The sequence below is a fragment of the Salmo salar genome, chromosome ssa12 (assembly GCF_905237065.1).
Source record: "Salmo salar chromosome ssa12, Ssal_v3.1, whole genome shotgun sequence".
Taxonomy (NCBI): domain Eukaryota; kingdom Metazoa; phylum Chordata; class Actinopteri; order Salmoniformes; family Salmonidae; genus Salmo; species Salmo salar.
The window spans coordinates 41,280,573-41,299,658 of NC_059453.1; the positions used below are offsets into that span (position 1 = coordinate 41,280,573).

General features: G+C 40.3%; 1 protein-coding gene across 12 annotated transcripts in view; it reads right to left on the reverse strand.

The window, feature by feature from the left end:
• ptprt (protein tyrosine phosphatase receptor type T) overlaps window positions 1-19,086 on the reverse strand; it is a 501,813-nt gene that overhangs the window by 58,945 nt on the left and 423,782 nt on the right. For 8 of the 12 annotated variants that reach the window (XM_014131664.2, XM_045691383.1, XM_045691380.1 and 5 more), the window contains 3 exons: window positions 10,697-10,851; window positions 5,111-5,188; window positions 4,593-4,628 (listed from right to left, as the gene is read on the reverse strand). In XM_014131664.2, coding sequence (XP_013987139.1) covers window positions 4,593-4,628; window positions 5,111-5,188; window positions 10,697-10,851 — 269 coding nt within the window. Of the gene's footprint in view, window positions 1-4,592; window positions 4,629-5,110; window positions 5,189-10,696; window positions 10,852-15,968; window positions 15,999-19,086 lie in introns of all 12 variants that reach the window. The other 4 variants (XM_014131665.2, XM_045691381.1, XM_045691375.1 and 1 more) reach the window with 2 other exon arrangements.

Below are 19,086 nucleotides of genomic sequence, written 5' to 3' on the forward strand. Positions count from 1 at the left end.
CACCTGGCCGTGCTGCTGCTCCAGTTTCAACTGTTCTGCCTGCGGCTATGGAACCCTGACCTGTTCACCGGACGTGCTTGTTGCACCCTCGACAACTACTATGATTATTATTATTTGACCATGCTGGTCATTTATGAACATTTTAACATCTTGACCATGTTCTGTTATAATATCCACCCTGCACAGCCAGAAGAGGACTGGCCACCCCTCATAGCCTGGTTCCTCTCTAGGTTTCTTCCTAGGTTTTTGGCCTTTCTAGGGAGTTTTTCCTAGGGAGTTTTTCCTAGCCACCGTGCTTCTTTCACATGCTTTGCTTGCTGTTTGGGGTTTTGGGCTGGGTTTCTGTACAGCACTTTGAGATATCAGCTGATGTACGAAGGGCTATATAAAAATAAATTTGATTGATTGAAATTTGATTATCATGGTCCACACACACCAACACAGTCGTGAAGAGGGCATGACAATGACTCTTTCCCCTCAGGAGCCTGAAAAGTTTCAGAATGGGCACTCAGATCCTCAAAACGTTATAGAGCTGCACCATTGAGAGTATCTTTACTGGCTGCATCACTTCTTGGTATGGCAACTGCTCGACATCTGACAGGAAGGCGCAACAGAGGGTAGCGTGTACGGCCCAGTATATCACTCGGGCTGAGCTCCCTGCCATCCAGGACCTCTATACCAGGCAGTGTCAGAGGAAGGCCCTAAAAATGGTCAAAGACTTCAGCCACCCAAGTCATAGACTGTTCTCTCTGCTACTGTATGACAAGCGGTACCAATGCACCAAGGCTGCAACCAACAGGATCCTGAACAGCTTCTACCCCCAAGTCCTAAGACTGTTAAATAGTTAACTAACAGCTACACGGACTATCTGCATTGACCCTTTTTGCACTTACTCTTTTGACTCATCACATGCTCTGTTACTTTGTTTGTCTATCCTGTTGCCTAGTCACTTCATCCCTACCTAAATGTACATTAAGTATTAACTAAATTACCTCGTACCCCTGCACATCGACTCGTTACTGGTACCCAGTGTACAGTATATAGCCAAGTTATCGTTTCTCATTGTGTAATTATTCGTTGTGTTATTATTTTTTGATTATTTCAACAACAAAAAATCTCTGAATTGTTGGGAAGGGCCCAAGCATGTGACAATTACAATTTCATTTTATGTTAAAAGAGTCAAGTGAAAATCAATCCCCTTTCAGGAAACGTCTGTTCTTTCTTTACTTCATTCTGAAGGCCAAACATGGCAGAAAATATATAAAGAAAATAAAGAGGTTTCCCAGAGAGCAGGGTTCTGTTGTGAATATTTCTCTGTTGTGAAGGGAGGGAGGACAGCTTGGCTCAGGTTACAAGGGTGCATGGCTCGTAAAACGCTATACTGAGAAATATTATTATGTCCTAGCAAAAAAAGAGATCACTACCAATAATTTTTCTAAAAGTGTTGGAAGATACGGTTTGGGAGAGTCCCTGAATCTCAAGACAGCTTGACTTTCTATTTAGGTGTACAAAGCGATATTGACTCACACCTTCGCAGCGTCTACCAACTGTGTCACAATATGGTAGAACATTGAGCACAATATGATGCTCAGAGTGTGGAGACATATAGAAAAAAAATACTTCAAAATGAACATCCTATTTCGCAGAAGTTCTTCTAATAAAGGACATTGCCTTTAAAGTAATTTCGCCATTTTAGTGTGCAGTACTTCCATGAGGTGCAGACTAATGATTAGTGCTGAAATCGCATTAAGCTCAATTATCTACAGTGCAACATTATCACTAAACAACAATTTTTGACCATTAGCAATAATTACCATCCATACAAAAATACATTGGACAGCTCTTTGAGCGGGGACAATATAATGCTTTTTGAAATTACCTAAAATGTACCTCCATTCTAAAGACTAAATATAGCTGGAGAAGATTTGAGATAATGTGCAGTGATTTTCCAAGTGTAGAAATTAGTCATTCTCTAAAACCCTTAGGAACATTTAAGCGTTGTAGGAACCAAATACACCTAGCCCCTTCTTTTAACATGGACCAGGATCCATCCTGTTTTATGTGTTCAAACATGGCATTATAAGTTAAGCCAATGCAAATTAAGAACTTTAGCTTCCTCTGCTTTTGGCAGATATACAGTATCTGCTGCATTTAGAAATGTGAATGGCGTAAATTATGCAAGAGGATAGATGCATTCTAAACTAAGTCATGTCTGCTGGCAGCGTATAGGCATCTACTCTACTAATGGATATCTTATCAATACCATTTTGCATACGCTGATAAAAAAAACTAAGTATGGATTTCATTCAACACTCCCAAATGTAACAGTATTCGCTAGCTGAGACTCTGCTCCTGGTGATGGATAAACAAGGGAACTGTGCCAGTCCCAGAGTTGGTTCCCCCTTGCACCCCTCAAAGTTCTCCACCACCTGTGAAACTGAAGCCCTCCCTTCAGCAGGACCAATAATCCTGCTCACCAAGTCCTCTAATCCAGTCAGTCCATCCAGCTTGCCTGACAGTTCACAGCCAGAAGACAGACTCTATCCCGCCTCTAGCTGTCGGTCTTCTTCAGTTTCTGGTGAAGCATTGATACCTCTGGTGCTGAGAGCAAGTAACATTAAAGCAACGAGCCCACATGCAGAGCAACTGAAATGCCTATGACTAAGTAAGAGATAGAGAGGCGGGGAAGAGGAAAAATGGAAATGTACAGCATCATCGGTCATATCTAATGGACTGCCTGCAGTGTCAGCTAAATATATTACACAGGACTTTATAAATTGGCCTATGATCAATATTCAGTGAATTGACTCAAGGCCACACTACTACTAGCTAAGCATGTGCATGAAACAGCTGTGATCTCATGCTTTCTCTCAGACAGTGAATGAAATTGCGTCACTGATTGGAATGTAACGCTTAAAAACGTATGCCTATTTGCATCGCAAAAGAAACACCTAAGCCATCGAAACCCAGACTAATATACAAAAACAGCTAAGCCTAGCTTTGCATGAGAGCATTGATTTTCTAAAGCTCCTTCCTCGACACTAAGACATCTTGCTTCTCCCTCTCCATCTCTATTTATTCTCCTTTTTTCGCTTGGCGGTAGCCGGTCAGGCTAGAATGAATAGGCAAAGCTAAATTATTGACTGTGAAACTTGATGATTATGGCATGTACTATGGACAATTTACAGATTTACTGCTGAAATCAATAAATGCTGCAGATGCTTTGGACTTGCTTGCCTGCCTTCCCCTGCCTCCTGTAATGTTTGACAAGACTCTTTTCCCCCTGCCTGGGCTCTGTTTGGTTAGAGCTGGCTTTCTCTCCCCTGGCCAGTAAGAAGGGGGTTTGTCGGCCATTACTGTGATTTGCTCGGTCAACAACAGTGCTTGAGAAAGGTACACTTGGACTCCAACCACCTTTGGAGGAGAGGATATATGGCGGGCTCAGACCTTCCCTGTTTTTTACATAAGTGGTGACTTTAATATAAACACTTGAATAGATTAAAAACACAGTACAGGTAATTCCACTTGGCTATGAATTGGGTGAACAAGGACTCTCTAGGAGTTTTAGGGGATACCATTTAGAATATACGAGACGGCTACTTTTAAAGCAGGAGTAACAATGCTGAATGTGTAAAAAACGAGGCTGTGAGAATGAGGGCTCAGAGTAAAACATCTTCAGGACCCAGCTGAGTTCCACTCCATCCCTTTGAACATCCACAGGTCAGTGGAAAGACTATTTTACAGACAGCCTCAAGATCAAAGAGTGTGTTTCCAGTACCTTTCTGTGACCCCAGGGGGCAGACAAAACAAAACATGTGCCCCATTAAACAAAAAAAGTTATCAACAAGAATTGGACTTAGACCAAACAAAATACCTACCATGAAGCCAGGTGCTGACCAATGGCGGGTGGGAAATCTGTGAACCACCTACTAGAAATGGAGCACATAAACCAATGAAATGGTGCCATTTGACTTGAGGAGGATGAGGAGAAACAGTTGAGAGTGGAGCTAACTCTACCAAAACACTTGACATATGTTAGTTCGCAGCAAATCTACTTGTCAAAGAGGTGGTCAATCTGCTTCGAGAAGGATATGTTGGAATGGATTTGGCATTTCAATCTGGCTGTGCGTAAACTGAAGAGGCAAGATATGATCCGTACTGTTGCTCTCAAAGCTTTCCCAAATCTAAGCATTAATATTCAACCGGTTGCAACACACGATATGTGATTCTCATTACAATCCAGTGCATGTACTGTAATTATAGGCAGTGCCATCCATGACACAGCAGACCTCCATTAGACCTTTCACAGCATGCCCTGGGTCAGCAGCATGGCCACATGGCCTGACACTGGGAGAGTGCGGTCTGTGTTGAATAAGTATTGATTGTACGTTACTGTAACTTTGTAGAATCCTGCTAACATGCTGTTTGGTTTGATTTATTAACTCAGTGAATGGTCTTCAATTTGACATTCGTGAATATGTTTGGATTGAATTTGTGTATGTTAAATCCATTACCAGATATGTAAACAACAAGATAAGTAAAAGCAAGATAATGGAAGGAGAAGCAAGAATAGATGGAGAGGAGATACTTACCAATTGATGCTGTTGCAGGGACTGGCTCCTTCGACACTACAGAGGTGAATGACACAGGGAAAGAAGACAGTGAATGTGGAGCACGTTGAAGTTTATTGTCATGAATCTCACCCTGGGAGGCAGAACTGAGTGATTTCCACTAGATGGGCCACCTGCAAAGTCAAAATTTGCTATGTCGTAAAAATTCATGAAAAGAAAATAGCTTTTTGATCTTAATTTAAGGTTAGGGTTAGCAGTGTGGTAAAGGTTAGGTTTAAAATCCGATTTTATTGACTTTGTGGCTGTGCCAGTTAGTGACCACTCTGAAGAGCTGCCTCCAGGGCAAGATTCATGACAAATGCCAACCTGTGAAAATGAATTCTCCAAGCGTCAAACAATTTCCACCAAATAAAATGTCTCACGTCTTCAGATTGATTTCTCAACATGTTCTACTTTGAAAGAGACCTGAAAGAGCAATATGGCATTGCCTTATGTAGATTCACTACAAAGCAGGCTTCTTCAGAGTGGTATGGCTGTACCTGAGTAGTAGGAATTCAAGAGGGATTTGCTTTGCAGCGTTTTGCCTTGCAGAGAGAAGGAGCAGGGAGAGGGGGATGCTGAGGGGAGAAACACAAGGGGGAGATGTTAAAGACTTTGAAGACAACAGCACAGCAAACGGGATGCAATATCCAGACACCATCTCTACACAGAAACAAGATGGGTCTATATCAAACTAAAATAAGGCGGGTCTACAGAACATTAGCCCACTATCACAAAGGAGATATACAGTAAGACAGAGAAAATGTACCACAGGTGAATAGACCTGGATGGGTGCACGTTATACCACCAAACGGTAAAAGACATGAATTCTCCCTTTCAACAACTCACACTACCAGCCCTATCCTACATGAAACATTGAACAATGCCCATGGGATTCTGACGCATGGAGTTTCTACAGTAATCAACATGTGATATTACATACTGCTGTGCAGACCATTTTCCCACAGGCTAGCTCGATCTCACTCTGAGCATGTGCTCAGGTGAGCCACAATGTATTGCAGATACGGCTATCTAGTACTTTACATTTTAATGCACAACTGAGTATCTCCTCTTCTCAAATATAAACCCTAAACCTTATTCATACTGTATGCTAATATAGCCAACTTTATTCTACTACCTGCGTGTGAAAAGTGCTTTCGCAGCAATATAGCCTAGATACTAGCAAAGGATGTTTCACAAGAATGCAATAACAGAAAAGGTTATTTCACCGTGTCCGTGTAAATATTAGATCTCCATGCTTGGCATGGAGTTGGCATTTCTCATTAGGCATAACCTGTGCCCAACACCCCCGGAACGGTCCTATTCTGATGGCCACATTAATAAAGAAATAATTATAGGGAGGAATAATGAACAAGGTGTTGTACAGGAAGAATACTGATATGAGAGGGAGAACATTCTGTGTTGGAGGCATTGCATACATAGATGTATGTGATGGAGCAGAGCTTTTTTTTTGTCATGTCTCAAGAGACTGTTCATCATTGATTTGACTAATCTAGATGGAAAATTATGGATTTTACCAAAAATTATAGCAGAAAACAAAATAAGAATTTGGGAGCAGACAATACATGATGACCAAAATATTACAATACAGGTAATGATGGACTTGTAGTGGAAAGATAAGAGAATGTGATACTCGCGACTTGCAACTTGCAGGCGCTGAAGCCCAGCGTGATGACTCATTCACTATTTATGACATTGTTTGGATGGCTGATCATTTGCGGGCTATCACAGGGGTCAAACACACCTTATTTGTGGTTTTCTATGGGGGTGGGGGGGTAGTTCCCACAGAACCCTGGGAGCACAGACAACGTTGGAGGTGTGAAGACTGATGAAAACTTTTATTGAGGAAATTAATGTTACTGTGTGAATTAAATTGTTATGTTTGGAATGTTTCAAGAGTTCATAAATAGCTATGAATTTTGATGTGTTTTATTGTACTGTAAGTGCTATGACTTTATTGTTACAGGGAAACTTATTTTGTTCGTTGGACGGTGGATAGATCATTGAGGGCGTGACACAGGGGTGCGCTCCTATCATTTAAATTGAGTTGATTAGATTAAAATATTTTCCTGCCTATTGTTTTTACTAGCAAAGTGCAAAGAAAAGTTAATTTAGGTTGGGTGTGAGTTTCTGCTTGAATTTGGTTAAAAGGACAGTGAATTTGTGGGCCCCCCGAGTGTCGCAGCAGTCTAAGGCAGCGCTTGAGGTGTCACTACAGACCCGGGTTCGATCCCAGGCTGTGTGACAACCGGCCGAGACTGGGAGTCCTATAGGGCGGTGCACAATTGGCCCAGTGTCGTCCAGGTTAGGGGAGGGTGTGGCCGGGGGGGGTCTTTACTTGGATCATTGCGCTCTGCGACTCCTTGTAGCGGGCCGGGCGCCTTTAGGCTGACTTCAGTCGTTGGTTGAACGGTGTTTCCTCCGACACATTGGTGCAACTGGCTTCTGGGTTAAGCAGGCGGGTGTTAAGAAGCGCATGTTTCGGAGGACACATTACTCGACCTTCGCCTTTCCCGAGCCTGTTGGGGAGTTGCAGTGATGAGACAAGATTGTAATTGGATATCACGAAATTGGGGAGAAAAATATAAAAATTCTGAACTGAAAACACGTGTAACCACGTTAAGTATAAAGCCTATTGTTGATAGTCCTTTGCTCAGAGTTAATCTGTAATGTATCATGTATTTCATGTACACAGTAATTGAGTGTTAATTCTTTCATGACTAATAAATGATATTAGTTGAATTGAAATAAATGCATTCCTCGATTTACAGAGTAATTCTTTGATTGACTATACGTTTTTAACGCCCTGGCCATAGAGAGGGGTTTATTGTTCTTTATTTTGGTTAGGCCAGGGTGTTACATTGGATGGGCGTTCTATATTCCTTTCTCTATGTTTTTGTATTTCTTTGTTTTGGGCCGTGTGTGTGGCGCTCCCAATCAGGCACAGTTGAAGCTCGTTGTTGCTGATTGGGAGTCACACATAAGGAGCATGTTTTTCCTTTGGGTTTTGTGGGTAATTGTTTCTGTTTAGATATTTTCCTAACAGGACTGTTTTGCTGTCGTGTTTTTGTTCATTTTCGTAGTGTTCTCTTTTGTTCAATTAAATTCCAAGATGAACACTAACTCCGCTGCACCTTGGTCAACTCTCTCTTCAGACAGCCGTTACAACGTTAATAATTGAGTAGGTCTAAAGGCAGTTGTTATATACTACACATGCTTGGGTACCACCTTGACAACTCTGATCTGCTTGCCTCAAATTAATGCTAGAACATCGGTCGCCAAGATTAGCTGTTTGTATCTAGTCTCATAATAATTGCATAACAGCGCAAGTTAGACACATGTTCATTATAGTCATACTGAGAGGTGACGTACAAGGCTGTTGCATTTATTCACATAATATTGGGAGTCAGATTGATAAATGTAGTTTATTATTTTTAACATCATTTCTACATAATGGTTGGATAATTTCCACACAAAAATACAGACTTGTTTTCTCACAGAATCGACACCTAGATAACGTGCATGGCACATTCTCCTTTTCTTCTTAAGTTTGAAACGCTATTAGGGAATTTTCTTAGTTGGGTTAGATGCAGAGCTGAAGTATGGACAGTGTAGTGAAGGCAATTACTGTATATATTAGTTGAGACTTTTTTTCTCCAGCTGACCCGAACTTTCAAATAAGTGTGACATTTTCCCCAGAAGAAGCTTCTGAGAGGGCCTTCCTAATTACTGCTGCCACACAGCAGGCTGGACCCCACTCACAGCTCAGACAAAATGGCCAAAATGTCACTCGCCTTTCTCTGAAGTGTCTTATTGAAAAGTATATTCAGTGGAGATGCTACAGTAACTTGATTTGGAATAAGATGGAATCCTTTTGGAAAAGAGCAATTGGTATCCACTCATGGTCTTTACGGCTTTTACTAGGTGGGTGTCTAAGAACCTTGTATACAGTGCTATAATAAGTTGGTGGATTCATATTACACTGAATTGAAGTGTTTGCAACCCCGCCCCTAATGTTGTATTTTCAGATATTGTTATTTGTAAGTGCACGATGGTTTTTGGCTTAAATATTGCTCCATATGTGGCACTGTACATGAATATGGTCGACCAGTATTGTGCAATGGCAGTGAGAATGACAGAAGGCTACCAACAGCTGCCTAGCTAATCATCATGTGGGGACCAAATAAGCACACAAAGGAGACTTTAAAGGAGAAGTTTATCCAAAATCCAGAAACTCTCAAGTGATTCCATACATTGAAATTAGTTCAGTGGAGTTTACCCTCTCCCCCTCGCGCTCCCTGTAGTGCTGCACTGAAACAGCTGCAAAAAAACGGGTCACGTGACTCTTGCCGCTGCTGGATTCAGGCCTCACTTGTTTGATAAAATCCATTTTTATATTCAAATGTAGGAACTGGGTTCTACAGTTTGAACCCCTGCTGTTTCTGGCCCCACACCCACCCCGCCATCTAAATGTGTGAAGTTGTATCTTTTCTGTAGGGAAGGTAATTATCCATCATGTATGACCTTCCTGGGAGTTTGTCAACTTAAATGTTTTATTACCATATCATGTTTGTAAGTTCTCTATAGTTATGTTCCTGAAAATATATAAATTGACCAATTCGGCACATTTGGGCAGACTTATGTAAATGTGATATTTCCACCCCAAAAAGTATATACATTTGCAAAAATGTCTAAAAACCTGTTTTTACATTGTCATTATGGGGTATTGTGTGTACATTGATGAGGAGAAAAAACTATTTAATCAGTTTTAGAATAAGGCTGTAACGTAACAAAATGTGGAAAACGTCAAGGGGTCTGAATACTTCCCGAATGCACTGAACCTCTGTACGCTTGCTTTGTCACTTTTCTATTTTGTATTTTGGCACTGCGCCAGATCCAGTCCATGTAAATACAGTAACAGCTGTATCTTTTAGTGTCCTTCGGTTTTCTGTCCCCATAATTTCGGATTGCATATCGCGCTCATGGGCATTGTCGCTGAAGCGCTTGCTACACACACGCAGTGATGCAAGGTTGGCTGCAGGAGTATTTACATCGTCTTTACTATTTCGAATTCCTACTAATCATCTTCTGCATCTCTCCATCTTTTAGCAGAAAACAGTGACATTTGGTACCTTCTTCCCTTGATTTCCTGTATAAAGTGCAGCCAAGGACCGAACACCACCTTGCTCTTGTTGCCATCTCTTTTTCCACTTTGCGTAACTACCTTTAACTACGATATGCCTAACTATCAACTTTTGCACCAGCTCCTGCTTACTCCAAAGAAACTTTAATCTGTGACATCAAGCTCCATATAAGGGCATATCTATAATGTTTCTACGTAGCAGGGTCTCCCCCACATGTGCAGTTGTTACCCATCTCCGCTGCTGTGGCAGTATGTTACATAAAATACTGATATCAAATAATCGCAAATGTTTTAGGTGAAAAAGTACACATTTCCTGACTGAAAACCAATAGTACTTTTGACAAAAATAGCTAATTCAGCTACACGCTTTCAATAAAAAACACATTTCTGATTCATGAATTCACTGGCAATGGATCAGAGCGATGCCTGGATCCAGCAATGCCTGGATCCAGCAATGCCAGTCACGTGACCCGTTTTTGTAGCTGTTTCAGTACAGCACTACAGTGAGAGAGGCGGAGAGGAGAAAAACTCCACTGAACTACTTTCAATGTATGGAATCACTTGGAAGTTTCTGGATTTTGGGTAAACTTCTCCTTTAAAGGAGATAACTATCAAAGAAAACAGAACAGCACACAAATAGTGAGATTAAGTGATAATTAAACAAAGGAAACAGCATTTTGTTAAATTAGAGAAATAGGAGTGGAACAGGGGGTATCAAGAGATTAAGTCAAACACAGGGAAGTGAGAGGAGCGAAAAACAAGCTAGGACTGACAGAATTGGTACAGACTAGTAGGAAGGGTTGCAAAATTCCCAGGATTCCCAGTTGGATTTCCAGAACTGGGATTTCTGAAAAACTTCTGGGGAACTTTGGGAATGTTTCGGGAATTTTGCAATCTTGGTAGTAGGTCCTGTTTGACTCACTGAAACCGTTGATGTCCTGGCTGCTGGTGGAGAAGGGGTCGTCCTTGTGCAGAGTGCTGACTTTGGTGGTGCTCTTATCAGCCGTGCTCACCAGCCCCATCTCCCTCTGGGTGCTGCTGCTGCTGGCCGTCTCCTTCTGTTTTTTGGCCAGTTTCCTTCAGCCACCACCCAAAACAAACAGTGTCACTCAGAGACAATGGCGGAGTTGAAGTACACACATCATACAACAGACTTGTACTACAACATAAAAGGTAAAGGAGTAAAAAGTAAAGAGTGGCCATATTACACATTGTTCAGTATCTAGTATTTTGTCACTAAATAATTTGGGCTAAAGAGAATGCATTCTGTTCAATAATCTGCAGTGACTTATTCCATGTGGTGAAATCACTATTTCTGGACTGTGATTGGGGAATAAAAACCTCATAGTCATAGTGACTGATGGTAGATTTGGCCAATAATATTTTTGGGATGTCTCAATGATATTATAAAGAAACGTGTGGATTTCAAAGTCAGAAGTTTGCCATGTGGAACAAAGCAAATCAGGAACTTCATTTGACAGTTCTGAATGCGTAAAAAGCAACAGTAGCTTACCATTTTACTTGAGCTTGAACGGTATTCTAACAAATACTTCACTGTAAGACTACAGAATGTAACCTCTATAACAACCTCACTCTAGAATTTCGGACTCCATGGTGCTGGGATTGACTAATAACTGCAGTAGGCTTCAGAAGTTGAACACTTAGTCAAGGCTTCCGTTATTGTGAAGGTGTAGGTCTGTGTAAGGCCTGTTGATGACTATACTGTAGCGTTGCGAGAAAAAAATATTCCTTGAAAATCAGTTGGAAGGACTAAGGTTGATGCTTTAGCTCTTGTTGGTAACGTATTCAACTGAATTAGTTAAGGAAATGCTGTCATTTATGAGCCGTCTTTAAACAGGGCAGGCCTTGTGGAATATGGAGGCGTGATAGTCAGTACTTGGTTTCCATTTGCAAACAAATGCGGTCCTTTGCTTCCTCAGCAGCTGGGGTTGAGGACAGAGGGAAATGCTGCATCGGCGAAACCTCAGTCAAGAAGCAATAACAGAAGGGTCAGATCTGTAGGCACCTCCACTTTTTTCCAATTACGTTTCCAGGTCTTAAAATTGTGGCAATAAGGAGCTGTGTCTGATATTGCTGGATGTTTGTATGTGCGAGCGAGCGTGCTTGTGTGTCTGTGTTTGTATGTGTGTGAAGAAAGTGAGTGTGTGAGTTAGTGGTGGACATGTGATGTGTTTTTACTTCGCTGTCACGGAGAGCGCCCTCTGAAATATTTTTTCTGTAATCATTTTGCTATCATTATTTCAGGCAGACCTTTCCTCCAATTTACAATGTACTTGTACAGCTCTGCTTCAAATTTCAAGTATTGATTGGTGGCTATAGTGCTATTCTTACTTTGAAAGTGGGCAGAGGAGGAATGGTAGTGGTGTGGAAGAAAAAAGGAAGAGTCGCAGAGATGAGGACATGGGGCTCTAGTATTAAAGAAAAAGAGTGAATGATGGAGGCAGAAAGAAGAAATATACTCTAACAGGCTGACAGATAGGGGGAGAGGGAGATATTGGGAGTGAACTAGAAAGGGAATACAAGGTGTGATGTAGTGAGGGAGAGAAAAAGAGAGACAGCAGTAAGGCCACATATCATCTTTAACACAGTATGCCCTGTTCTCTAGTGTGCAGCACACCATTTCGTCCTCTTTGCTATGGGTCTGACTTCTCTCTCTCTCTCTCTGCACTGTCTGTATAGCCTTCTGTTGTCTCTAAACATGATTGCTCCACCACATTTTATTAGGCGAGCATACTATTTTGATCCAATCTTTAAATATTGAACTAGCCCAATAAAATGTATGTAGTGGAGTTATTATTTACCTTTATTTATACAGGTATGTCAATTCAGAACTAATTATTATTTATGTACAATGGCAACATGTCATGTGTGCAGACCCTACTGCATCTGTAAGTTGTCTTCGGCCCAGCACTTCTTAAAACAAGTGATGTGCATTTAACTACACAAACTCCCACAACCCCCATTCCCAAATCTAGGCTTCCATCATATAAAGAACTTTCTATAATGTAATGATGTATAGCTTAAGAGGCCAGGAGGCCTCCCTATCATGTCTGTCTGTCTTTTATCATAACAAACCAGTGCTCAGATTCCTCTCACTTCCTTTCCTGCCATCGAAAGGTCAGCGATATCTCCTAATTACAAGAGTTCTCTCAATTGTTCAGCCTATTGGATATTCCTATAATAGACTAATTTAAATGACAAATTCCTTGCATATTGGTAAGTGGCAATGGAGTAAAGATAATCCATATTTAATGAATGTCAAACCAACACTTCATTAAAAGTAAGGTTACCCCACTGAGGATGGCCTGCATATCATATTGTGCTTTATGGCACTGCTTTGCTATTTATAGGTTGCACCTCCATCACTTGCATCATGCCATTGTTATGAACGTTCTCAAACCGCTCTCTATCGGTGGTGCCCTAAAGTGGTGATAAGCCCAGTCATTCTGGACAGAGGCTAACTACTGTTTCGTCTAAATTAAATTGCCTGGAAATACGATGGCATTGCTAAAGTAGTCAAATATTTAGTAGGAAACAACTTTGCCAGCATTATCATGTTGTCAAATTTACTTTAGATAGATGACAATGTTGTTATTAGCTAGCGAAGTTCGTCAAAAATAGCTAGCTATTCTAACGTTAGCTAGCTAAATCCGGTGGCCTCCCCTCAATCTTAGCTAGCTTGCGTTATACTGCATCTAAAGTCAATCTGGTGACATCAAAATGATGACAAAAGCGTTTCCTACTAATTGTTAGCCTACTTTTGAATGCCATTGTATTTCCAAGCCACTTTAATGCACATGTGATGAACTCTTCATCAGCGCTCATTGACGATGCATTGAGTAGAATGCTCAGTCGGGCATCAGTCCAAAACGAACATTCAAAACAATATTGTGATGAAACATGCAACACACCAAAACTCAAATTAGAGATGGGCAAAAGAGCTTTTAGTTTCAGGGCAATGGAGTCCTGGAACTCTTTGCCAAAAGGTTCCAAAAAAACTTGCCAAATAGTTGTCTTAAAAGATTAATTCATAAAATGTCTTGAGCGACTAGAGTGGTTCTAAGAGCTTATTGTAGTCGCAAGCTCTCAATACGTTACTGTATGTTGTACTTAAATTCATATGTGCACATTATGTATGTGGGTAGGGGAGGGGAGGGCGTAATATGTACAGGTAATAGGAATGTGGTTCTTTGTGTTTTTATGCTTTTACTTTGCTTTTGTTGTTTTTCTCATTTCTGTATGTTTTTTGTTTTTTTACATTTCTTAAGGATTCTTGGAAGATTAGTCATTGGGCTAAACAAGATCCTTATAAAACAAAATAAATTACAAATGTGTTATATCATTGGTCATACACGAATATCAGATCTCATCTGCTTCTGACATCCGTCACATCATACAAATTATAATGTAAAACTCTAATATTCAACTCTATCACAGGAAAGCAGTTCTATTACATTCGTCGTATAATGCATATGCAGGACATGAAGTATGCTCACCGGGAAACATATCTAGCTCAGTTTTGCAAATGTTCATTACAAAACTCCTTTGAGAGACAGTGAGTAAGCGGCCAGCCGTGTGGGTGAGGTGAGTAAGTCAGCATGCGCTTTAGCAGGATGGGTGACGTGGATGGGTCTTCACAGCATGGTTAACATGCAATACTCACTCAGTCACTTGCACACATGCACACATGCACACGCACACACGCACACACACACACACACACACACACACACACACACACACACACACACACACATACACACACACACACACACACACAAAAGGGATAAATAGAGGTCTGAAGGAATGCCTTTTGGAAAGAGTTAGTGTGTGAATTAAGTAATCAGATTTCTTGTGTTGTAACTTCTCATGGCATTGGAAAGTAAGACTGAAACCTCAGAATGGGTGATGCAAATCGTTTTTAGGGCTGTTTTTCAAGCAAAGACTGGCTTACAAAATTAAGAGTAGTGCAAAGATTGAGGCTAGTATATTTTTTTCTGTGAAACACTATTGTAGGACCCCAAAGAGAAGGCTCAAATTAGAGAAAGTTTTAACTGCATTGATATTGTTAACAATATTAATCATGTGAATAGGAAAATGTTGTTTGAACTACACGTCCGAGAAGAGTGTCTCAGTGTTGTGGCCTTTACTAGCCTGTGGGCCTCCTACTCAACCTGCAAGACTGCTGCTCAAGAGTAAGCTCCAGGCAACGGCCGCTGGGAATGGATGCATCAATGCATCAACATTTCAAGAGCTTCAAGGAAAAAATACATACAGCTGCAGAACCGTGTTTTCCAAAACCCTTTAAATGCCTGAAACATCCCAGATCCATGCTTCTGCACACTCAGCAATAAGCAAATTTAACAATTCATCTGTTATGAAATATAGCCGGCATTGTAATAGCCATCAATTTAATTGCATATATTAAGCGTAAAGTAGTAATTTCTTTGAGGGTTAAAGATTTCTGGCAGTTAAGTCTTCATGATTACTGTTTTAGAAACTAAAACTATGTTAGGAACTGAACATTGATATGTCTACTGCAGTTAAGTATTTTCGCTAAAGACAGGAAAGTGGTCTTTGCACCATGCAGATATAAACTACATAAAGCTTTGAGAAATGGGGAAACTATTTTCAACTAGCAGCAGTAATAATCGTTAGAGATGGCAAAGAAGATGTGCAATCTCTTTGCAGCATGAAGCAAAAAAATGAAAGGTCTCCATAGAAACACTATTTGACCATTTGAAGCTATAAGCTAAGTCCTGGGCTGATGCTTAGTACAATATACACGCACAGCTTGATATTGACTCCCCCTCAAAAAATGCCTACAAAAGGACAAGATACAAAACATTATACATGGCTGAAGATGTTCTTTTTGTAGGTGCTGAGATGCTTTGTCCACCATGGCATTTCTGATTGAGAAAAAAACGTGGTATTGAAGAACTGGCCATGAAAAAGGCCCTACATCTAAACATTAACACTAACTCTCTAGTTGTAGAGTCTGTTGTATTCAATTTTGTTCCATAAACAGTAACTGAACAAGTGTATATCTATAGGGCTAAGAGGGGGAATTAAAATAGGCTCAGTGGTTTAGTAATATAAGAACATGAGAAACAAGGATAATAAAAAAGATAAATATCAAAATTGGGAAAGGGTCTTTCCTTAATGCTACTTACAGGTAATAAGAGTAGGAATATGCATTTCTTCTGAAACATGAAGGTAGACCAGTGGGACAAAATTGAGCACCCAAAAAAGGACACACAGATTACATTAGTTAGTTCTTTAGCACCCGCATCAAGGAGAGCTGATGGAGAAAAATGTCAAGAACGGGTTAAAGACATTGATTTGCTGCTGGCTTGGGATTTTTTGGTCTGTCTGTCTACAGTCTAGTATTAGTTAAACCAACCTTCCCATTAAGCTCTGCATGTGCCTATGGTCCACCAGTCTATAGTAAAGGCTGGACATTTGGGTGCTCCTATACAGTTGCACATATAAACCAACAGTACGCTACTCAAACCCCTGCAGCCATTTCATCAAGGAAGAAAATACACATAATTCACCCGCATTTAAAGAAGAAATAGCACATCTGGCTCCCAATAAAATTGAAACTCCTTGAGAGATGGAATTGTCTGAACAGACAGTGGGTGGCTGGGAAAACAAAAATAGGAGAGTAGGGATGGGAGGAGGAGTGGGAGTAAGAGGAAGGTGGTATGTTTTAATGACATACTGTTCTGCCATTCTGTTTAGTGAGATGGAAAGAGAAAGCGATGCTACTGTTGACACTTTGACTGCTTTAGGAACTAAATCAAACCTGAGTGTTGAAATTAGAGTGTGCTTGCGTGTGTGTGCATGCATTCTGTTGGATTTCTCTAGGAAGTGTTCTTTTGAGAGGTAGAATATTCACAAATGACATGCAGCGAGGAGTTAGCAAGCAGAGATGAGACTGAAAAGCAGATGGTATCTGTTGTTTCTTTTAAGGGTTTATAGTTCCCAAACGTGTTGACATCAGATATATCAAAGGAGTAAATGTGTGACAAATACCTACAGCATTCAGTACAACACTAGTCTGTTCATAATAAGCAGCAATGTGTTTAGCATAGTATTTTTTTATACAAATTGATAGAGCTACTTACTACACAAACAATGATGTGTATTTTTTTTTTAAAGGGGAAGTTCAGGATTTTACAACTTGATGTTAGATGGTTCCTCAATCGAAAAAGTAGTTTTCTTTAAACAGGCACAAACTTTAGTCACCGGTAGCTAAAAATCAATGGAAGTGATGGGGCAATTGTAAAACAATTTTTAAATGGCCAAATCACCTTCATGCAACATCAAACCAAATATAGAATTGATTTCAGTTGACGTGTAGATATCCAAGGTCTTAAAGGATATAATCAACATAATAGTGCTGCAGTGCTGTATGTGTTGCAGTCAGATATAGTATTTGATTCAATGGAAAATTTGCCTCCAATCCTTTCCTCTGTTTGACAGTCCTGTTAATATGTTTGGGGTCACTTAGAAATGTTTTTGTTTTTGAAAGAAAAGCACATTTGTCTATTAAAATAACATCAAATTGATCCGAAATACAGCATAGACATTGTAATGTTGTAAATGACAATTGTAGCTGGAAATGGCTGATTTTTAATGGAATATCTATATAGGTATAAAGAGGCAAACAGCATCTCTTCACTGGTGACGTTGAGACTGGTGTTTTGCGGGTACTATTTAACCTCTTGACGGTCGCCTAGGATAGGGGGCGCTACAGCGATTTTTGAAAATAATTCGTGCCCATTTTAAACGGCCTCCTACTCAAACTCAGAAGCTAGGATATGCATATAATTAATACTTGTGGATAGAAAACACCCTAACGTTTCTAAAACTGTTTGAATGGTGTCTGTGAGTATAACAGAACTCATATGGCAGTCAAAACTCCGAGACCGATCGTAACAGGATGTGGAATTCTGAATTGCGGACTCAACTTCATCACTTTGCCTATAAATCACACCGTGAGCAATGGTTCATTGAGCACTTCCTATTGCTTCCACTAGATGTCCCCAGTCTTTACAAAGTGGTTTGAGCCTTCTACTGTGAAAACGGACACAATGAGAGTCTGTGGAACGTGGTCACATGAGGAGGGCCATCACCATTATGACGCCGGCGCCCCTGGCTACCCTCCCATTTCGAAACATTTAGAAAGACAATGCAATCGTCCCCCTTGAATCTTATTGGAGCTCTGGTTGAAAAAGGCCCTAAAGATTTATGTTATACAACGTTTGACATGTTTGAACGAACCTAAATAAAATAAAAAATGCATTTTATTGAGAGAGAAGTCCCGCGGCCGACGGAACTTTTGGAGCAGCCTTCCGAACTCGCTAACAAGAACAAGCTATTGGGACGTAAAGGATTAACTTTTTCGAACTAAAATACATTTGTTGTGGACCTGGGATTCCTGGAAGTGCTTTCTGATGAAGATAATCAAAGGTAAGGGATTATTGACAATAGTATACAAGAGTAGATTTGATATGCAATTGTTCCAAGATGGCGCTGACCTGTAACGGTAGCCTATTTTTCTGAGTATCGCATCCCCTTTTATCGCAAAGTGTGATTACCCAGTAAAGTTATTTTTAAATCTGGCATTACAGGTGCTTTCAAGAGATATTCATCTATAAATCTTAGAATGACAATATTACATTTTAAACATGTTTTCGAATAGTAATTTAGTAAATTGTAGCGCTGTTTCACCGGATGCATTTGAAGGAAAATAGTTAGTCAACGTCACGCGCCGATGTAAAATGCTGTTTTTATATATAAATATGAACTTTATCGAACAAAAGAATGCATGTATTGTGTAACATGATGTCCTAGGAGTGTCATCTGATGAAGATTGTCAAAGGTTAGTGCTGCATTTAGCTGTTTTTTGGTTATTTGTGATGCATGTGGTTGGTCGGAAAATGGCTTTGTGGCTACTTTTACGATATACTCCTCTAACATAATCTAATGTTTTGCTTTTGCTGTAAAGCCTTTTTGAAATCGGACAACGTGGTTTGATTCAGGAGAGGTGTATCTATAAAACGATATAACATAGTCCTATATTTGAAAAAATATATATATTAAATTTCGTTATGGTAATGGCGATAGGATTTTTCGCTGGATGTCCGCTGGATGTCCGTCCCGTATGAGCCCGCCCAGAGGTTAATGAAGCTGCTAGTTGAGGCCATGTGAGGCGTCTGTTTCTCAAACTAGACACTCTAATGTACTTGTCTCCTTGCTAAGTTGTGCACTTGGGCCTCCCAT